Source organism: Nematolebias whitei, chromosome 13 (assembly GCF_014905685.2).
Source record: "Nematolebias whitei isolate Nwh7 chromosome 13, NemWhi1, whole genome shotgun sequence".
Classification (NCBI taxonomy): Eukaryota; Metazoa; Chordata; class Actinopteri; order Cyprinodontiformes; family Rivulidae; genus Nematolebias; species Nematolebias whitei.
The window spans coordinates 33,212,658-33,233,110 of record NC_056510.1 but is presented as its reverse complement, the minus strand read 5'-3'; the positions used below and the strand labels follow the sequence as shown (position 1 = coordinate 33,233,110).

Genomic DNA, 20,453 nt, shown 5'->3' with positions numbered 1-20,453 from the left:
TTCATCTTGCTTTTGTATAGTAATTTTGTTTGGAATATATTTTGGGGACAAGGGGCAGATATTATAAGAACTCATTCTTCTTCTGCTGCCTTTCATTTTATTTATGTGATTGTATATCTTTTTTCTTTTCTTTAAATTGTATCATATTTGTTGTTTGGATGAAATGAAATGAATAAATAAAACATACATACATACATGTAATACATGCCTTACAGTAGGGGGCAGAAAACCTGCAACAACAGTCTCAAACCGGTAAACTTTTATTATGAAAATCGGAAGTGACCCCTGACCCTAACAGGAACTCTTTTATTGGATGGATTGCGCATGAAGAACTGTGATTTCAGAAGAGTAGAAGAAACACAGCGGAATAAGGGTGTTTCAACCCACGACTTGTAAAGTAAGTTAATACATTTTCTGTATAGGGGCAGAGAATGAACAAATGTGAAAAATTTTGTTGGAAAATGCAAATAACAGGAAGCTAAATTTTCAGAAGCTAGCGCTAGCTGACATGCTAACTAGACGCGCATCAATGGCGATAAAACTGAAGGGTCTGTTAAAAACTGTCACATGTACTTAAGTCTAATATTATATTTACACACTGTAACCTTGTATAGTTAAGTTGGATGTGTCGATAAGCCTGTGTCTTATTGTTCACTCCTTTAGCTGTTCAGACTATACTTTTTCATTTAAAGTTTTCAACTTAAGAAAGAAAACTATATGGAACTGTAATAAAGTCCATGCTCAATAATCCAGGTATACAATCCAACATTTTTCAGTCAGGTCATCTGGACAGTTTCTTTTTTTTTGTTCTGAAACATTTCGCCTTCGGTCCGGAAGGCTTCATCAGTCAAGGAAACGCAACAAAACTGATTCTTACCCCAACAGCTTACTCCAAAGTGGAACAAACCAGTTCTGCTTGTGATAAGATGGTCTCTTTGGTACGCCCCCTCCTCTATTGCCAGCCCTCTTCCTTGTTGACAGTTGTCAAACTGGTTGACATTGAAATTGGTTATCTGGAACTGTACAATCATTATTCGTTGTGGTTAAACAAGCAGCACACTCGCATAGTGGGTCAACCAGTTTGATGGTGATACAATTGTTTCTGGTGTCCACCCTCTCCCTTGTTGACTCCTCTGAGGCAGCATGGCCAAAGTGGTTCAGTGTCTGCCTCACTGGAGTCGATGGGTGAGAGGGCAGACTCCAGAAACCGTCTTATCACCATCAAACTGGTTGGCCCACTATGTGAGTGTGCTGCTTGTGGGACTGTTTGTTGTGGCTCCTCGGACTGATGAAGTCCTTTGGATGAAAGATTAAGCATTTCAACAAAAAAAATAAACCGTCCAGAGACTTTAACTTTGTTGGATAATTCAGTAGGTTTTTTCATTTTATAACTGACAAATTTTCTAATATAGATGTACACAACTTTATGCCAATAACGTATAATATGTTGCTGCTTTCATTGCTGTTTAGGCTGTTCTTTTGAAATGTTTTCTTTTTATCTGCACTTACCCACATACAGTGCCTTGTGGAAATATTCACCTCACCCCTGGGCATTTTCTGTGGTTATATAAATTAACTAAGTAAGCCATGAGATATTAAAAATATTTGAGTGTTTCATAGGGGTGCGAATCTCTGTGTCTGGCGATTCCATTCAGATTTTTGGTGTCACGATTCGATTTAAAATCGATTTTTCGGTTCAGAAACAATTTTTCTATTGAAATGGTCATAAATTTAGTTTCAGTGATGTAACTGACAAGCTGAAAAGAATAAACAACATTGTAAACAAATAGAACATTTATTTAAAACTATAATTTTAGGTTCCTTACTGTATCAAATCCTTTTGCATCATTTGATATTTATACCAAAAATAGGAACAAATAATACAGGAGTGTATAAAATTCTATAACTTAAATTAACAGTATTAGGTTAGATTAGCCGGCTGGATTTCTCTTTAAAAAAAAAATCAAAAGAAATGAAAAATCTAGGAACAAATAATTCATCCATCCATCATCTTTACCCACTTCTTCCTTTACGGGTCACGAGGGTCACTGGTGCCCATCTCCAGCTATCACTGTGTGAAAGGCGGGAGACACCTGGACAGGTCTCCAGTCCATCACAGACAAATAATTCAAAATATATAAATGCAAAAGTAAACAGACTTCAGCCTACCATACTACATTAACCTTTACCTCAAAATAAAATACAGACTTCACAGTTTTTTTTTTTTTTTTTACAATATTAACAGTTTGGTAAATCTTTAACAAAATTTCAAAACCAGTCTAGTCTACACAAAAACTCTTCTGAACTGTAATTTATAAACCAAAATAAACTATCATTTAGAACTGGTTCCAGGAGATGTGTCTCATCTGGTCTCTTCAACCTGTAAAAAGACAAATTACATTAAGTTTGTTGTTCAACTTGTCTATAAGTTTTAGTATAATATGAAGGAAAAAAATGTTACCTTTGAGCTGCAGCTGCATCAGAGCTTCTCCCGTTATTCTTGTTTCATGCTGGAACTGTGTGGAGCTTTATCTACATGAAGGAGTAACGTATGTTTCTTCCATCATATTAAAAATAAAATTAACCCCTCACCTTCCACTGAGCTGTCTGCTCGTAAATCCTTTGTGATATAGCAGGAGATGGAGAGGAAAATCTTCACAGCAGCGTTCACTGGTCGGCTGCTTTCACTTTCATCTTCTGCGCATTTTGTAGCATTTTGTCGTATTTCCAAAATATTGTACTGCAAATTTATTTTACACTTCTTGCAAACAACTGTGCTCTTGTTAAGCTCTTTCTTCCCCTGGAGCATTGTAGGATCTGAAATGATTTTTACAGACGAAGAAATGGGTTGATTAGCACCGTCCTCCTGCGCCATGCTAGCAGACTCCATTCAGATAAAGGGAGCTGGCTAACTAACTTGCTGTACGGTGGCCTACACGGCCAAAATTCTACGGCGGTCGACTGGACACATAATGCTATATGCTGTACGCTCGGGAGTAAGAGCGGAAAAAATATAAAATTAAACATGTTTTAAAATTGATTTATGGGCTTTTAGAGTCTATTCAGAATCGCCAGGACTAAGAATCTAGATTCTTGAAAAAATCTTTTTTTTTCGGCACCCCTAGTTATTTCAGATAGTACAGGTACCAACTACCTACTTTATTACTTGATCCAGCAGTTGTTTGGGATTTTTGCTGATGTACTATGTATATACATTCCCAACCATGGCAATAAAAATGCTACCAATGTTTTTATTCATTATCTACCATACCATCCATCCATCCATTTTCTTCTGCTTATCCGGGGTCGGGTCGCGGGGGTAGCAGCCTAAGTAGGGAGGCCCAGACTTCCCTCTCCCCAGCCACTTGGGCCAGCTCTTCCGGGGGAATCCCGAGGCGTTCCCAGGCCAGCCGAGAAACATAGTCCCTCCAGCGTGTCTTGGGTCTTCCTCTAGGCCTCCTTCTGGTGGGACGTGTCCGGAACACCTCACCAGGGAGGCATCCAGAAGGCATCCTAAACAGATGCCCAAGCCACCTCAACTGGCTCCTCTCGACGTGGAGAAGCAGCGGCTCTACTCCGAGTCCCTCCCGGATGATCGAGCTTCTCACCCTGTCTCTAAGGGAGAGCCCAGACACCCTGCGGAGAAAACTCATTTTGGCCGCTTGTATCCGAGATCTCATTCTTTCGGTCACAACCCAAAGCTTGTGACCATAGATGAGGGTGGGAACGTAGATCGATCAGTAAATTGAGAGCTTCACCTTTTGACTCAGCTCTCTCTTCACCACGACAGACCTGTACAGCGCCCGCTTCACTGCAGACGCTGCACCTATCCGCCTATCGATCTCACGCTCCATTTTTCCCTCATTCGTGAACAAGACCCCAAGATACTTGAACTCCTCCACTTGGGGGTAGGACCTCCTCCCTGACCCGGAGAGGGCACTCTACCCTTTTCCGGCTCAAGGCCATGGCTTCGGATTTGGAGGAACTGATCTTCATCCCGGCCGCATCGCGTTCGGCTGCGAACCGCTCCAGCGAAAGCTGTAGATCACGATCTGATGAAGCCAATAAGACCACATTATCTGCAAAAAGCAGTGACGCAATCCTAAGGCCACCAAAACGGATCCCCTCAACACCTTGGCTGCACCTAGAAATTCTGTCCATAAAAGTTATGAACAGAATCGGTGACAAAGGGCAACCTTGGCAGAGTCCAACTCTCAGCGGGAACAAGCCCAACTTACTGCCGGCGATGCGGACCAGGCTCTGGCACCGGTGATACAGGAACCTAACAGCCCGTATCAAAGGGCCCGGTACCCCATACTCCCAGAGTACCCCCCACAGGGCCCCCCGAGGGACGCGGTCGAACGCCTTCTCCAAGTCCACAAAGCACATGTAGACTGGTTGGGCTAACTCCCACGCACCCTCCAGGACCCTGCTGAGAGTGTAGAGCTGGTCCAGTGTTCCACGGCCAGGACGAAAACCGCACTGTTCCTCCTGAATCCGAGGTTCGACTATCCGACGGTCCCTCCTCTCCAGAACCCCCGAATAGACCTTACCAGGGAGGCTTAAGAGCGTGATTCCCCTGTAGTTGGAACACACTCTACAGTCCCCCTTTTTGAATAGGGGGACCACCACCCCGGTCTGCCAATCCAGGGGAACTTCCCCCGATGTCCACGCAATATTGCAGAGTCGCGTAAGCCAACACAACCCTACAACATTCAGAGCCTTAAGGAACTCTGGGCGAATCTCATCCATCTCCGGGGCCCTGCCACCAAGGAGCTTTTTAACCACCTCGGTGACCTCGGCACCAGAGATTGGAGGGCCCGACCTATAGTCCCCAGGCTCCACTTCCTCAGTGGAAGACATGCTGGTGGGATTGAGGAGGTCTTCAAAGTATTCCGCCCACAGACCCACAACATCCCGAGTTGAGGTCAGCAGCACACCACTCCCACTATTAACAGTGTTGGTGGCGTACCGCTTTCCCCCCCTGAGACGCCGGATGGTGGACCAGAATCGTCTTGAAGCCGTGCGGAAGTCGTTCTCCATGACCTCTCCGAACTCCTCCCATGCCCGAGTTTTTGCCTCAGCAACCACCCGAGCCGCATGTCGCTTGGACTGCCGGTACCCATCAGCTGCTTCCGGGGTCCCACAGGCCAAAAAGGCCCGATAGAACTCCTTCTTCAGCCTGACAGCATCCCTCACTGACGGTGTCCACCATCGGGTTCGAGGGTTGCCGCCGCGACAGGCACCGACAACCTTGCGGCCGCAGCTCTGGTAAGCCGCCTCGACAATAGAGGCACGAAACATGGTCCACTCAGACTCAATGTCCCCCACCTCCCTCGGAACATGTTCAAAGTTCTCCCGGAGGTGGGAGTTGAAACTCCGTCTCACAGGAGACTCTGCCAGACGTTCCCAGCAAACCCTCACAATACGTTTGGGTCTGCCAGGTCTGACCGGCATCCTCCCCCACCATCGGAGCCAACTCACCACCAGGTAGTGATCAGTTGACAGCTCCGCCCCTCTCTTCACCCAAGTGTCCAAGACATGTGGCCGCAGATCAGATGAGATGATGACAAAGTCGATCATCGAACTGCGGCCTAGGGTGTCCTGGTGCCAAGAGCGCATATGGACACCCTTATGCTTGAACAAGGTGTTCGTTATTGACAATCCATGACGAGCACAGAAGTCCAACAACAGAATACCACTCTGGTTCAGATCAGGGGGGCCGTTCCTCCCAACCACACCCCTCCAGGTCTCACTGTCATTGCCCACATGAGCATTGAAGTCCCCCAGCAGAACAAGGGAGTCCTCAGAAGGTGCACTTTCCAGTACCCCCTCCAAAGACTCCAGAAAGGGTGGATAATCTGAACTGCCGTTTGGTGCATAAGCACAAACGACAGTCAGAACCCGTCCCCCCACACGTAGGCGGAGGGAGGCCACCCTCTTATTCACCGGGGTGAACCCCAATACACAGGCACCAAGTTGGGGGGCAATAAGTACGCCCACGCCTGCTCGGCGCCTCTCACCAGGGGCAACTCCAGAGTGGAAGAGTGTCCAGCCCCTCTCAAGGAAACTGGTTCCAGAGCCAGAGCCATGCATAAAGGTGAGTCCGACTATTTCTAGCCGGAACCTCTCAGCCTCACACACCAGCTCAGGCTCCTTCCCCATCAGTGAGGTGACATTCCACGTCCCAATAGCCAGCTTCTGTAGCCGAGGATCAGACTGCCAGGGTCCCCGCCCTCGGCCACCACCCATCCCACATTGCACCCGACCCCTTTGGCCCCTCCCACAGGTGGTGAGCCCATGGGAAGGCGGAACCATGTCTCCTCTTCGGGCTGTGCCCGGCCGAGCTCCATGGGCAAAAGCCCGGCCACCAGGCGCTCGCCCGCGTGCCCCACCTCCAGGCCTGGCTCCAGAGTGGGGCCCCGGTGACCCATGTCCGGGCAAGGGAACACTAGGTCCATTTGTGTTTCTCATCATTGGGGTCTTTGGGCTGCACTTTGTCTGGTCCCTCACCTAGGACCTGTCTGCCATGGGTGACCCTACTAGGGGCATAAAGCCCCTGACAGCATAGCTCCTAGGATCATTGGGACACTCAAACCCCTCCACCACGGTAAGGTGGCAGCCCAGGGAGGGGCATCTACCATACCATACAATTTTATTTATAGAGCACTTAAAACAGCTACAAGGCCAACCAAAGTGCTGTACAGACATAACAACAGGTAACACACAAAGCAAAATACAAATTGAAGTAAATCAGAAATATAGACATAAAAACAATGCAGATAATGATGACCAACCAGTGTGGAGCATACAGGTTCAAAACACAGATCATCTGGTGTTGAAAGCTACCGAATAGTAGTGGAAAACCGAGAGGGAGGGGGCCTGTCTGACGAGCAGAGGTAACTCGTTCCAGAGTCTTGGTCCTGCTACAGAGAAGGCCCTGTCCCCTCTGCGCTTAAGACGAGTTCCTGGAACTGTGAGGAGCAACTGGTCTGCTGACCTCAGGGAACGTGGTGGGACATACGGTTGTAGCAGATCAGAGAGATGGGGGGAGGGGGCTGTTCAGTGATTTGTAGACATAAGGGTCACTAGTGACACTAAATGTAGACATCTAGTGAACTGTTAGGATGTATAAACATGAACATCCATCCATTATCTTTAAGGCAGCATGATGGATCAGTGGTTAGCATGGTTGCCTCACAGTAAGAAGGTCCTGGGTTCAATCTCCGGCTGGACCTGGGATCTTTCTGTGTGAAGTTTGCCTGTTTTTCTCGTGCTTGTGTGGGTTTTCTCCGGCTCCGGTTTCCTCCCACAGAACAAAAACATGCATGTTAGGCTGCCTTCAGGCCCAGGCTTCCCTTGTAAAAGAGATCTGTGATCTCAATGGGATTTGCCTGGTTAAATAAAAAACCTTTACCCACGTCTTAATTTTTCTGGTTGCAGGGGTCACTGGTGCCCATGTCCAGCCATCACTGTGCGAGAGGCGAACATATTGTATTTTAATACAACAAAACCACAGATTTGTTTTTAAAGCAAAATAATAATTTACTCATCAGCAGAGTTTTTTTTTTTTCCTGTTTATTTTTGTTATAGACATGAGTTCTTCAGGAAGAAGTGAAAGTCCCAGTCCTTCACTGAGAGAACAAAATGGTAACATTTGCTTTCACGTTTCCTTCATATTTTTCTACAAACACTAGTTGTAATATTTTGCACCTCCATTGTTAGCAGTACCTTCAGAAGATGTGTCTAGTCCAGTATCAAACCAGGAGAGTGCAGTGGAGAGAAGCCTCAAAAAGCGACCTTCCCCTCAGGCCGGTCCCACCAAGAGTCCTGCCTCCAGCAGCTCAGACAGCAGCAGCGGTGACAGCGAAGATCCAGATGAATACAAAACTGCACTGAAGAAGATTAGAAGCAGTGTGGCTCAAATGAAAGTAAGAACATTTTTCCTGATGTCAAATTCTTTACCTTGCTCGCAGTGTAAACTAGAACGCTGAAAAGTATAAACAAAATAGTTTTCATCATTCAAGAGAAAAATGTGATACAAACTAAATCTTTTAATTGACAGATTTAAAAAATAAAATAGTTTATTTATAAAATGTTGGCTGATTCAAGGTTCATTATCACAACTGTACTCCAAATCAGTCTTTTCAGACAGAACATGTTTTTCTCCTGGTGGTTGTGTGTTGTGTTTAGTGGTTGGCTGAGTTGTAGGCAACCAGTCAGAATTTGAAAAGCTGAATTAGAAAGAGATTACAAAATTTGCAGCAGGTCATTTTATTGTTGGCACCAGGACATTTCTGTCTGTGGACACTTTCTGAACTGTCTTCAGATATATGAACTGCACAGTGACAGAGTTTGATTTAATTTTGGACTTCAACTAGACACAATTTGTGCTGGAAGGTTCGTTTCATTCATCTAAACTAAAACTTTACAAAAAGACTTCTGGGAGTTAAATTTCCTCCTACTTTCAGATGGCCTAATTATTTTACCATGGGAAGATCAAAAGAAATGATACTCCCTACTTGTCTGTCATTCCAGGGATCCAGCTCCAAGGAGAAGGACAGATCCAGGTCCAGAGAAGATGACAGATCCAGGTCCAGAGAAGATGACAGATCCAGGTCCAGAGAGGATGACATGTCCAGGGAAAAGAACAGATCCAGATCCAGGGAAAAGAACAGATCCAGGTCCAGGGAAAAGAACAGGTCCAGGGAAAGGAACAGATCCAGGTCCAGGGAAAAGAACAGATCCAGGTCCAGGGAAAGGAACAGATCCAGGTCCAGGGAAAAGAACAGATCCCAATCCAGAGAAAAGAACAGATCCCAATCCAGAGAAAAAGACAGGTCTAGATCAAGATCCAGGGGACAAGAGTCCTCTTCCAGGAAACGTGCCAGATCTGTGTCAAGAGAACGACCCAGGTCCAGAGAAAGAGACCGGAACACACATCGCTCAGACAGAAGACGTTATGCTCGGTAAGAGTCATTTAATAGTGCCCAAGCTTTAAATGACATTAAAAAAATGTTTTTATTTCATTGTTCAGAAACACTCAAACACGTCACATAAAACACTTAGACAGTTAGATGGAGAGCTTATTTTCTGCTTTGTTGCAATTCAGCTCAGTATGTCAGAGTCAGAGATTCTTTATTGTCGTTCCACCACATGTGGTTCATGTGGTGGAACGAAATTATGTACACAGGGTCCCAGTTACATCCATCAATAAAATCTAAAAGAAAAACAATGATCACATCTAAGATATGAACTAAGAAAAACATCAACTAAAAATACACTAAGCACTAATAGCATAAAAACATTAGGTCGAACAGCAGCACGAACATGAGCATGAGTCTGTGTGAGCAGATGAGCACGCATGAACTCAACAACATGGAACAGATCAGCAGCAACATTGAAACAGATCAGCAGCAACATGATGTGATTTTTCACAGTGATTATCCTGATTAGAGATTCATGAGTCTAACAGACTCAGGGTAGAAGCTGTTTCTCAGTCTAGTGGTTCTACACTTAATGCTCCTCAACCTCCTTCCTGAGGGGAGCGGGACAAAAAGTGTGTGTGCTGGGTGAGTGGGCTCCTTCATGATGCAGTTGGTCTTCTTCCTGCATCTGGAGGTGTAAATGTCTGTGATGGTGGGGAGGCTGACTCCAACATCTTCTGTGCTGCTTTCACCACTCTCTGCAGAGCTTTTCTTTCTGAAGCTGTGCAGCCTCCATGCCACACGTTGATGCTGGAGCACAGGATGCTCTCCACTGCACACCTGTAGAAGGAGGTGAGGACTGAGCTTCCCAGTCCAGCTCGTCTTAGCTGCCTGAGGAAGTAGAGTCCCTGATGAGCTTTCTTGATCAGGCTGGTGGTGTTGTTGCCCCAGCTGAGGTTGTCATTCATGTATACACTAGGGGTTGAACGAGTATATAATTTTTAAACTCGACATTAACATAAAACCCGAGTAGAACTCGAGTATTTGATGACGTCATAGATCTCAAGATACAAAAATAAATAAATAAATAAAACCGCAAAAAAGGTAATTATTTACAAAAAAAGACCAACAAAACATTGGAAGTGTATATTATGCTCCTACCATTTATCATACTGCAAATAAGTCACAGGAAAAATTAAACTATTAGTTATTATTATTAAACTGCAAACGTGAAGAAACGTGCAGCACTTCAGAAACGAAACTTAACGTGCGTGTGTGTGTGTGTGTGGGGGGGGGGGTGACCATCCCGCACCACCGCCAGCTGTGGTGCGCATTAAGTTTAGTTTTAGAGATTAATATGTTTATAGATTTTTTTATTGGTTTAGAGATTAATATTTTTTGCTTTTTGTTTGTGAAACAAGGTCAGAGGAAGCTGGTTCTGGTTCGGTGGATTGGACCCGGTGTTAAACCATACTCTGTGACCTGCAACAGTGCAACACCACCCCCTACGGTCATACGGTGGTCACATAATATGACGTCACTACGGTTACTCGACATTACATTTTTAACCTCGATAGATGTCCAAGCAATCGATGTGTAGATTACTCGAGTACTCTGTTAATGCCCAAGTATACACCCAAGTACTTGTAGCTGGAGACCACCTCCTCCGGCTGTTCATGGGGGGGGGGGGGGGGGGGGGGGGGTTCCTTCTGAAGTCCACAATCATTTCCTTTGTCTTCTTCACATTGATGTGAAGTAGGAATGCGCGATAAATGCGGTATACGGTACAAACGGTAGAATTTTAGCCTACGATAGAGATCTGTCTTCTACCGGCTAACCGCAGTAATGCTGTGTCTGATGTAAAATCAGAGTTGTCAGTTTAATCGTTACTTTTTTTGTTGAAAACTGTGTGTAAGTGGTGTTCAAGTGTAAAATCAGAGCTGTCAGATTTAATAGTTACTTTTTTTGAGCTGAAAACTGTGCGCAAGTGGTGTTAGTCTTTTCTTCAAGAGCTAAGTAGCGAAGCTACAAGCTAACTACGGCCGGCATGCCGTAGTGTTGCTGTATTCTGACGCATGTGCAAAACGCTGAGTTCCGTCGAAAGTTTTTTTTTCCCGTCGAAAGTTAAAGTAAGCATTGGTCAGCTTTAGAGAAACCTGCTCTCTGATCTGTGAAAAGAACGCTGTGTTGTGTGATTTTACTGCGAGACCCTCTGGTCAAAGCCACAGACTCATTTTGTGTCAGCTCTCCATTAAAGCAAAAGGAGGCGCCAACTAGAGGGTTGGAGGATGAAGTGTTTCAGTGTAAAATGCTGCTCTGTTGCTGTTCATTTCTTAAGGGAGAAGACTGGAAACCGTTAAGTTAACAACATATTCTTTTGTTTAAAACATATGGCTAAAACTACATTTTATATATTTTGCACTGTTTTGCACTACAAGCAAGAAGCCCAATACTTGATTTGTTTATAATTTAAAAACTCTCTGGACCTAGTAGTGGAATTTTTTTAATTCAAAATATATGATAGCAAAAGGACACCCTATGCTTTAAAAAAAATTCCTATTAAGTTTTATACCCAAAACATATTGCGATATTTTTTTTTTTTTTTTTTTTTCATTTAGCCTTTATTTATCCAGGTTAGTCTCATTGAGCCACGAGAACTCATTTTCAAGAGAGACCTGTTTAGGGAGCACATGGTGGGGGTTAAGGGCCTTGCTCATGGGCCCAGAGTGGGGTGAATGAGGGTGGGGGCAAGTGTGGGTGTTTCACCTACCCCACCCACAATTTTGATGTTGTCGGGGCCGGGGCGTGAACCGGCGATCTTCGGATCACAAGCCCACCTCTCTAACCTCGGCGCCACATATATTGTTATTGCCACCCTTCACAATACATATCGTGATATGAATTTTATGCCGTATCGTACATTCCTAATGTGAAGGTTATTCTCTTTGCACCAGCTCTAAAGGTGTTCCACCTCCTGCCTGTAGCTGGACTCATCATTGTTTGTGATGCATCCAACCACCGCTGTATCATCTGCAAACTTTACAGTTTGACAGCCTGGATGGGTTGCTGCACAATCATATTCAATTCAATTCAAAAATACTTTATTAATCCCAAAGGGAAATTATTTTTTGTTGTAACTCGTTATCCTCATTTCATTAAAGATGTTATAGATACTGATGGCTGTAGACAGGAAGGATCTGTTGTAAAGGTCCATCCCACAGTGGATCCTAAGAAACTGGCTGCAGATGCCGTCTGATCCATCCACCCAGACTCGGCTGGCCTCTCGGTTCCCCCGGGCTGTAGGACCGCCCGAATGCTGTGCAGAACTCCTCCCAGAGTGATGACCACTCCTCCCAGCAGCCAGCCGAGCTCCTCGTCGCTGTGAACGGCCTACTGTAGGTGCCGAGGGACGATCCTGTCCTTCTACTGTCATGAGCCGTGTTTCCTGCAAATTCCAGGATCTCAGTGGTCAGGTGCACGAGCACAGCTGGCAGGTAGACGAGAATGCATCCACAGAACATCCTTTTCCACTCATTTGAGATTTGGGGCTGTAGTTGAGATATTATTTGAGCTTTTGAGATGTTAATCAGCTGCTGTTGGTTGTAGAAAACTGCCTTGTTGCCATGGTTACGCATCATAACAAATGTCCAAAACTAAAAAAGTTTCAGTAAAAATCCTTCCAGCTGCACAGCATCCGATACCACAGAGGAAACAATCATCCAAAACATGTGATTTACATCCAGAAAAAGAGGAATTAAAGTTTCCAAAAGCAAAATCTTAGAATGAAAGTAACAGAGCTGCTCCAACATGCAGCCACCTTGAGCGGCGCAATTCTAGAATCAGTCAGGTCATGTGAGCAAAGTAAACAGGAGAGGGCTCAACACACATCCTTGAGGAGAGCCAGTGCTGAGGGTTATGGTGGAGGAGGATAAGTTGTGGATCCTCACTGACTGTGGTCTGCTTAGCCCCTTATCCAAGGGGCCCTTTGGTACTCCTATGTAACTAGTTGTGGCCGATTGCGTGTTTTATCAACTATGCCTTTAGCGGTGGAACCCACCCCATTTTTGAGACCTAATTCTCTGAGGTCCCAGGTCTGGTTCTTGTAGGGTCTAGATGTGACATCAGCGCACTGTAGGTCACTGATTGGTCAGGGGGCGTATTCATTGGTGGAGGGCGGAGATTCAGTCTTCCACCGGAAATCACAATCCACCATTTTCTTTTTCACCCGCATAACAGACAACAAGAAATCGGAGGAGCTTATTTTGGAATATTTTATAAGGTAAAACAAATAATCATGGCACAACCGTGGTCGAATGCTGAAGGTCAGGCATTTCTCTGTTTGCTGGCCGATGAACAAGTGCAGAGCGAGCTAGATGGAACGAAACGAAATGAAAAGATTTTTCAAGAGGTGTCTGCGCAGATGGCGGTGCAGGGCTTCCATCGCACACCAAAGCAAAGAGGAAAGCTTAAAAAACTAAAAAGCGATTACAAAACAATTAAGGACTACAACGGTAGGAGTGGCGCAAACAGAAGAAACTGGAAGTGGTTTGTACAAATGGATGCCATTTACCGCAAACGCCCAGCCAACAAAGGGAGGGAGAGTGGCCTAGACACAGCCACTGCTCTTCTGGAATCTATAGTTGATGGTGAGTGTATTTTATTTACTTTAAGCATATTTCCTTTTCCTCATGCAACCGTTTCTTTGCGTTTTCTGAAAGTACTCTGAACAAACGAGGCTGACATGGTTAAGTCATCATTAGTTAACATCATTGCTAACTGTACTCTGTTGCTGTTTTTCCACTCTTAATTTTGATGCAGAAAGTCCCACTGAAGATGAAGGTTCGCCAGATTCTGCTTTTGACTGTCCAATCCTCCCCGCTTCTGACCCTTCCCGACCACACCAGCTCCAAGTACATCCACGCCACCGGGCAACACGCAGCAGAGCGGCACCAAACAGCACCCGTTACTAGGTAAGAAGCAACAATCGTGTTTAACATCACATTGATCATGTTGATATGAATGTTGTTTTGTTTTGTTGTAAAACACCTTGCATGTATTCAAACTACTTGTTTATTCAGTTGTAATGTATAAATGTTAAATTTAATTATTCATTTATTACTTAAACTTTCATTTATGAAGTTTATTATTGAAATTATACAGGGTGTAGTGATTTTTGTTCAGATTAACGATGCTCTGTTCTTTTTCTAAATTAGCACAAACCGTTGTAAATGACTACATGTAGTTTATTTATGCCCACCTGCTTACTATCATTAAAGTACTAGACTGCTTTATGAACAGAATCATTTCTGATCTTGTGAACAAACACCTTTTGAAATTAGCAGGAACTTTAATGTAAATAATTTATTTAAAAACTCTACCTGTACTTCATCATCTAACAGCCATTTTCTTGTGTGTTATTCCTAGGCAATAGAAAGCGCAAATCAACAAGTGCAGCAGAGAGCTTTGTTTCTGCGCACACAGAACAAGAGGAGATGAACCAGAAGCAGAGAGAGAAACACTTCCATTTTATTTGTGAGGATTCCAAAAAAGCAAGGCAAGAAGAAGCTGCGGAGAGGCAACGCCAAGCTGCAGCAGCGAGGAAGCAGGAGAAAGCAATTAGGAGGGAGGAGATGGCCTGGAGGAGAGAGGAAGCAGATGTTCGCAGAGAGGAAGCAGCACAGCGAAGGCAGGAGGCTGAACAGAGTGCTGCTTTCGATCAGGCACTCCTTGGGGTGCTGGAATCCATTGCCTGTTCCATGGCAAACAGACATGTTTAAAAATATTTAGAGTAGATCATAGTTGATATATAGAAATGTAGATCCTGCAAGGTAAGCCCACAAATAGCCAAACATGTAGCTTGTTAAGTTTGCATATTTAATTAGTGTATAATTGTTTTTTTTGTACAGGTCTTTATTTCTAATAAAAGAAACATTTTCAAGTCTTGAGCTTCCATCTGATCATCAAAAGTGAAGTGCTTAGTGTTTTTTTTACGTCCATAGTGTAGGATAAGTGAAGTAATTGTTTTTTACCTGTAACAATGCTGGTGAAGATTCTCAGTTATCCTTGACACGGCAAATCCCCCCCAAAATAGATAAAAACAAAACCACAGGACTTTTTTTTAAACTGAAGACGTTTCGCTAATCATCCGAGGAGCACTCACAATTCAATGAAAAAAGGAATATGGGATTAAAGTTATAAAGCTGTGGTGTTCTCTAAGCTTGCTGGAGATTGATCTGCATGTGTCAGTCTCCATAATACAAGCTTACGGCACACCACAGCTTTATAACTTGAATCACACTCCTCGTTTCATTACATTGAGAAAGAGCCTCGGATGAGAAGTGATACATCTTCAGTTACAAATAAAGTCCAGTTTTTTTATTTATGTATTTTTTTGGTTTTATCTGTAATGAGTACTGAAAAACTTAACCATAATACAGAATGTCCATGTGTTGTAAATCAACATTGCAGTGGAGTTAAAAAGGTGTAGGACTTGTGTAGTCTACGTTTACAATCATCCTCATTCAGGAGGTTTTCAGCATTGCATGTCAAACACCTCGGCCATGATGTCCATCTTGCGGATCCAGCAGCTTCTGCATCTTTTTCGCCCAAGGTCAAAAATTCTCTCCACGACTTTCACTGTGGTAAAAAGGAGCACTACCTTAATATTGCTTAACAGCACTTCAATCATGAAGATAATTTGCGACAGCTTAATTTAAAGAGCTGCGTGGTAAGCAGAAGCTCTGAAAGAGTTAAGTGCCAAATCAAATGTAGGTTATTATGTAATGTACGTAATATATATATATATATATATTATATACATACATACATATATATATATACAAATCAAATTACAAAAAGACTTTATTAATCCCAGAGGGAAATTAAATGTAACTCGTCATCCTGGTTTCATTAAAGAGTTGTTCTAGATGCTGATGGCTGTGGGCAGGAAGGATCTCTTGTAGCGTCTGTCTTACAAGGGATCTGAAGAAGTCTCTGGCTGAAAACATATATATATATATATGTGTATATATATATATATATATATATATATAGATTAATGTATATATGCATAAACAAATATAAAGTTCTTGTTGTAGGTTTTGGTTCTTAGTTAAAAACAAAAATTAAAGAGTATACAGTTTTTTTAAAACTACAGCCGCTAAAAAAACGCAGCATATGTGATAGAAGCACAGCAGCAGTGTTTGTTTTGCCATTTTTACACAAACCTGGTAATAAGGCATGTCTGTACATTAAACAAACAAGAATAATTATTAATCCATGTTTATTTTCAAATCAACACTTTAACGTTCACTTGTATCTAAGGAAGGCTGGGGAGGTAAAAAAAGATTAAGGGGTGGAATTAGGATAAGTTACAGCTCATGAGGTACTCCATCAGAGCATCTCTGACACCTCGGCCCTGCTCTCCATCTTGCGGGACAGCGACCGGGATGGGCTGTGCGGCTGGTTCTGCTTCAAGTTCATCGAGGTCATCCATTTTGGTTGTGTGTTGTTTTCCGGCTCTTCTTCTTCTAATACATGTTAGTGGTGCTTAGAAAAGAGCTTAATGTAGCACTACCGCCACCAGCTGGTAAGGTGCATTGATATTAATAATCCGCCCACTAGAGGTGAACAATCCGCCCACTAAACGGGAACTATTGGCAATGTGGAGACGGAAAAATAGAGGTCCCACCAGAACCGGACACAACAGGCTACAACAAGAACCAGACCTGTGGATACCAGGCTATAGTTAAGAAGTCTAGTATCCAGTTGCAAATGGAGGGGCTTAGTCCTAATGTGAATAGTTTGTCCATCAGGGTTTGGGGGGATCATGGTGTTGAAGGCGGATGTGAAGTCATCAAAGAGCATACGGATGTAAGAGTCTTTCTGCTCCAGGTGGTTGAGCGCAGTTTTGACCACAGAGGAGATGGCATCCTCTGTTGATCTGTATGTTAAGGTCTTCTTAAAAAAAAGCATTCTTTCAAGGTTCCCAGGAACTATGAAAATCAAGAAAAATCTAGAAAACAACTTTCACATTTTCCAGACAGGGCAAATGCAAAAACAAAAAAAGAAAAAAAACATTAAGATGATTTTTATGAATTTTCTACTTGTGCATGTATTCATGCTAGTGGGAGCTGCGGTGACTTAGTGTTTTTAGGAATAAAATAATGTGATGATAAATTGTGGAAAATAGCATAATATGGGTTGGTGAATATAAGGTTTAATTAAGAATTATGGAAAATAGATCATATAACTGTGGAGTTTTATCAAACTTGTTGTTCAAAATAAAATTTAGAGACTGAGAACTTTGTTTAAAAACACGTAGTAAAGTTAATTTTTTTCTTCTGCAGAAGGAAAAACGCATGGCAGACAGCAGCTCATGAAGTTCTGTGTCAGCTCAAAAAACATGAGCAGTATAGCTTCATTTTATACACTTCACCATGTCATTACACATCCCTGGCCTCATAGGCAGCTGACAGGTTCCAGATGGTGGATTCTCGCCTTAAGGGATAGAACAAACAATTCCTTGTCTGGGGCCCCTGTTTGGGAGATTTATGTGTGAGCAGTATCTGGGAAACAAGATTCTGATGATTTCACACACAACAAGGCCCCTTTTAACTTCCTGTCCCATGGTGTGGAAGAAAAAACAGATGTTTCAGTAGAACATGGTATACGGGTGGTCTGAAATAGATAAACATCACAACTGAAATTATATGCATAAAACTTAACTAAAACAATACAATATACTTGAGTATATATTTTCCTCTCACAATTCCTCCCTTTTTGTTCCATTTTGAACAATAACTAAGAAAATTACACAAGGTATATACAGATGGTATCAGACACTGATCAGGTGAAAACATCAGGACATAGGTGGCATACTGTGTATGTTTTAACATGTGACCGTCATAAGCATCAGTTAGAAAATTGCATAGGCTGTTTTTGTGGGGGACAGGTCCCCATAATTATAGCAAGCATAAACAAAGGGAACATAATTATTCTTTTAATGAAAAATCAATAAAAGTAAAAACAAAATAAAAGTAAAAAAAAAAAAAAAAAAGCAAAGAAATGAGAAACTTCTTACAGCATTGTATTTTTGTTGGTCAAAACAAAAGTTGTGGATTCTGCAGTTAAGGTCAGATCTAAGTTTTCAGGTGTATTTTTAAGCATATGGGCATAAGTTTCAGCCAGTCGTTCAGGGGTCATTGCAGTAGTTATGATATGTGTGGACAGTGTGCGAAAACATGGTATACAACAACAGCCACAAACAGCGAAGATGGCTATGACGACAATTATAGACAGAATTATGGACATAACACTTTTCCATTGTCCAAATATTTTAGCAAACCAATTTGAGATTGGGTCATTTATGTCTCATGCATCTTGCATTTCTTGGGACAAATTCTTTATGCCTTTCAACGCACGAGATACTTTACCATCAGGGGCTGTGTTATTGGGGATGAAGGTGCGACATTCATCACCAATCATGTGACAGACACCTCCTTGTTCAGCTAGAAGCATGTCTAGAGCAATTCTGTTTTGTACAGCCATTTTAGAGGTGGGGCGAAGTTGATCAGTTAGGCCTTCTACAGCATCGCGAGTTAGGTTAGTCTAACGTAACACATTGTAGTGAACGCAATTTATTTGGGCCACGTTTTTGTTCACCGTCACGTAAGGAATTAGAGATTCAAATCCTGCAGCTATGGGATTGGCTAATTTATATTCATCAGGAACGCCTCTAGTAACACCAATTGCATCTATATAAGTTTTGGAGTCTGTTTGGTCAAAATCTGTAGAACGTCGTTTAGGAGTGTTGGAGGCTATGGTGTGTCCTACTAGGGTTAGGGGGGCTGCAAGGCGGACTAAAGCACAGAGTCCTTTGGTTTTAGTGGGGATTTTAACAGATAATCTTTGGCCACCACAATAATAGTATAGGCCAGCTCTGGCCCAGGATCCAATTGTTTGATCTTCTTCTTTGTCAGTCTTTACAGCTAAAATTAAATTACACCAATCTTGCTGTATTTCTCCATAATTTAACTCTGGTTTATTTGAAGTGAAATTGAAACAGTGGTATCCGCCTAGTATTTGATTAGGTCTAAATGATCTGGGGTGTGTTTTGTTATGAATAGGTGGGTAGATATCGGTCAGAGTTGTGCAATTTATCACAAGGTTTTGTCTGGTTAAATTTAGCATACAGTTATAACCCCATGTATCTTCAGGAAACAATGGGGCAGGCTGAGTGACTAATTTTGGTTGGGCTGTAGCACAAGCAATGCAGTTACTGAGCTGAGCTTCTCTTGCTGCTTCAACTAGCCATGAGAGCCACATGTTATCATCTCCATGGCCAGTAGCACGTTCTATTAGTTGTTCAGGTTTGAGTTTGGTGTAATCTACAGACATAATTGGTATGTTATCTCCTGTATTTGTAATATTAGGTGAGGTATATGTGGATGTCTCAGATGGGTGAGAATGAGGTGGGGAAAAATTTTTTATTGTGATAATTCCCTTTGGATATGTGCCTTTTACGTAAACCTGGAGTAAGAAAGTATAGTAAGTTGACCTTGTTTGTGAGATAAAATGTTGTGGAGGGCCGGATAACTTATTCAATGAGAGAGTGACTGGGTTCTTTGTTGGGTTGTAATCTCTTTGAAACCTGACTTTGTCCCACCATGCTTTTGTGTCCTTAGTCAAACCAGAACGTGGGGGTGTCCACCGTCCAGTGTATGCAGTGGTTGTGGACCAGGAACAGACTGGTTCACGGGTTCCTGGATACTGCAGACCTGCTTGGTGGAGGGTTCTACGCATGCGAGTGGTGTGATCAGGGAAACCATCTGCGTTCATTGCAATATCTAAACACAAATATAGATCGGCGCTTCGATACCATTGATCACGACCACCACAATTGATTACATCACACAGGTCGAACTGAAATGCAGTGGTTGAGTTGATCTCATAGTTGAGGATTAACTTCTGATAAGCATTTTTTGGAAGGCTCCTTCTGGTGACCTTTGTCTGTGTACAGGATCCTTCATTTGGGAACATGCAAAAATGTTCACACAAGAAAATTATGACAGTTGCCAAGAGAATTATGGACCCAAACATCAGGGTAGTTTTCCAAGGATGTTGGACCAGGTTCATTGTTACAAACGTGAGTCAAACAATTACAAAAATCAAACCAGATGGATGGATAGATGGATGGATGACAGCAAGTTGGGAGGCCCTTTTTGGCAAGGGGTCCTTAGTAGCTCAGCGGTGTGTTGCTCTAAACCGCGGAGGTCTCTTCGTGTGTGTGTAAAAGTCTCTATATCAATAGTTCTGGCAAGTGTTTGTGATGTGCATGTGTTGCCACTCTGTGTGAGAGTGTTAATGTCCTGTTAGTGAGAGGCAACAGTTCAGTTATTGTGTATGTGTGTGCGTGTGTCAGGTCACTTGTCCTGACAAAATGAGGAGGGGGAAAGAGGGGACGCCGCCTCACCTAGGCAGTTGCCTAGTGAGTGTGCTGTCCTAGTCCTACTAGGCTTGGACTTG

The 20,453-nt window shown here is 43.0% G+C and overlaps 1 protein-coding gene across 1 annotated transcript in view; it reads left to right on the top strand.

The window, feature by feature from the left end:
• Positions 1–286: 286 nt before the first annotated feature.
• cwc22 (CWC22 spliceosome associated protein homolog) overlaps positions 287–20,453 on the top strand; it is a gene marked incomplete in the record, with an annotated part of 81,989 nt that continues 61,822 nt past the window's right edge. Inside the window, 4 exon segments of the mRNA XM_037687068.1 lie at positions 287–397; positions 7,594–7,650; positions 7,726–7,931; positions 8,539–8,969. Of these exon segments, the coding sequence (XP_037542996.1) occupies positions 7,596–7,650; positions 7,726–7,931; positions 8,539–8,969 (692 nt within the window).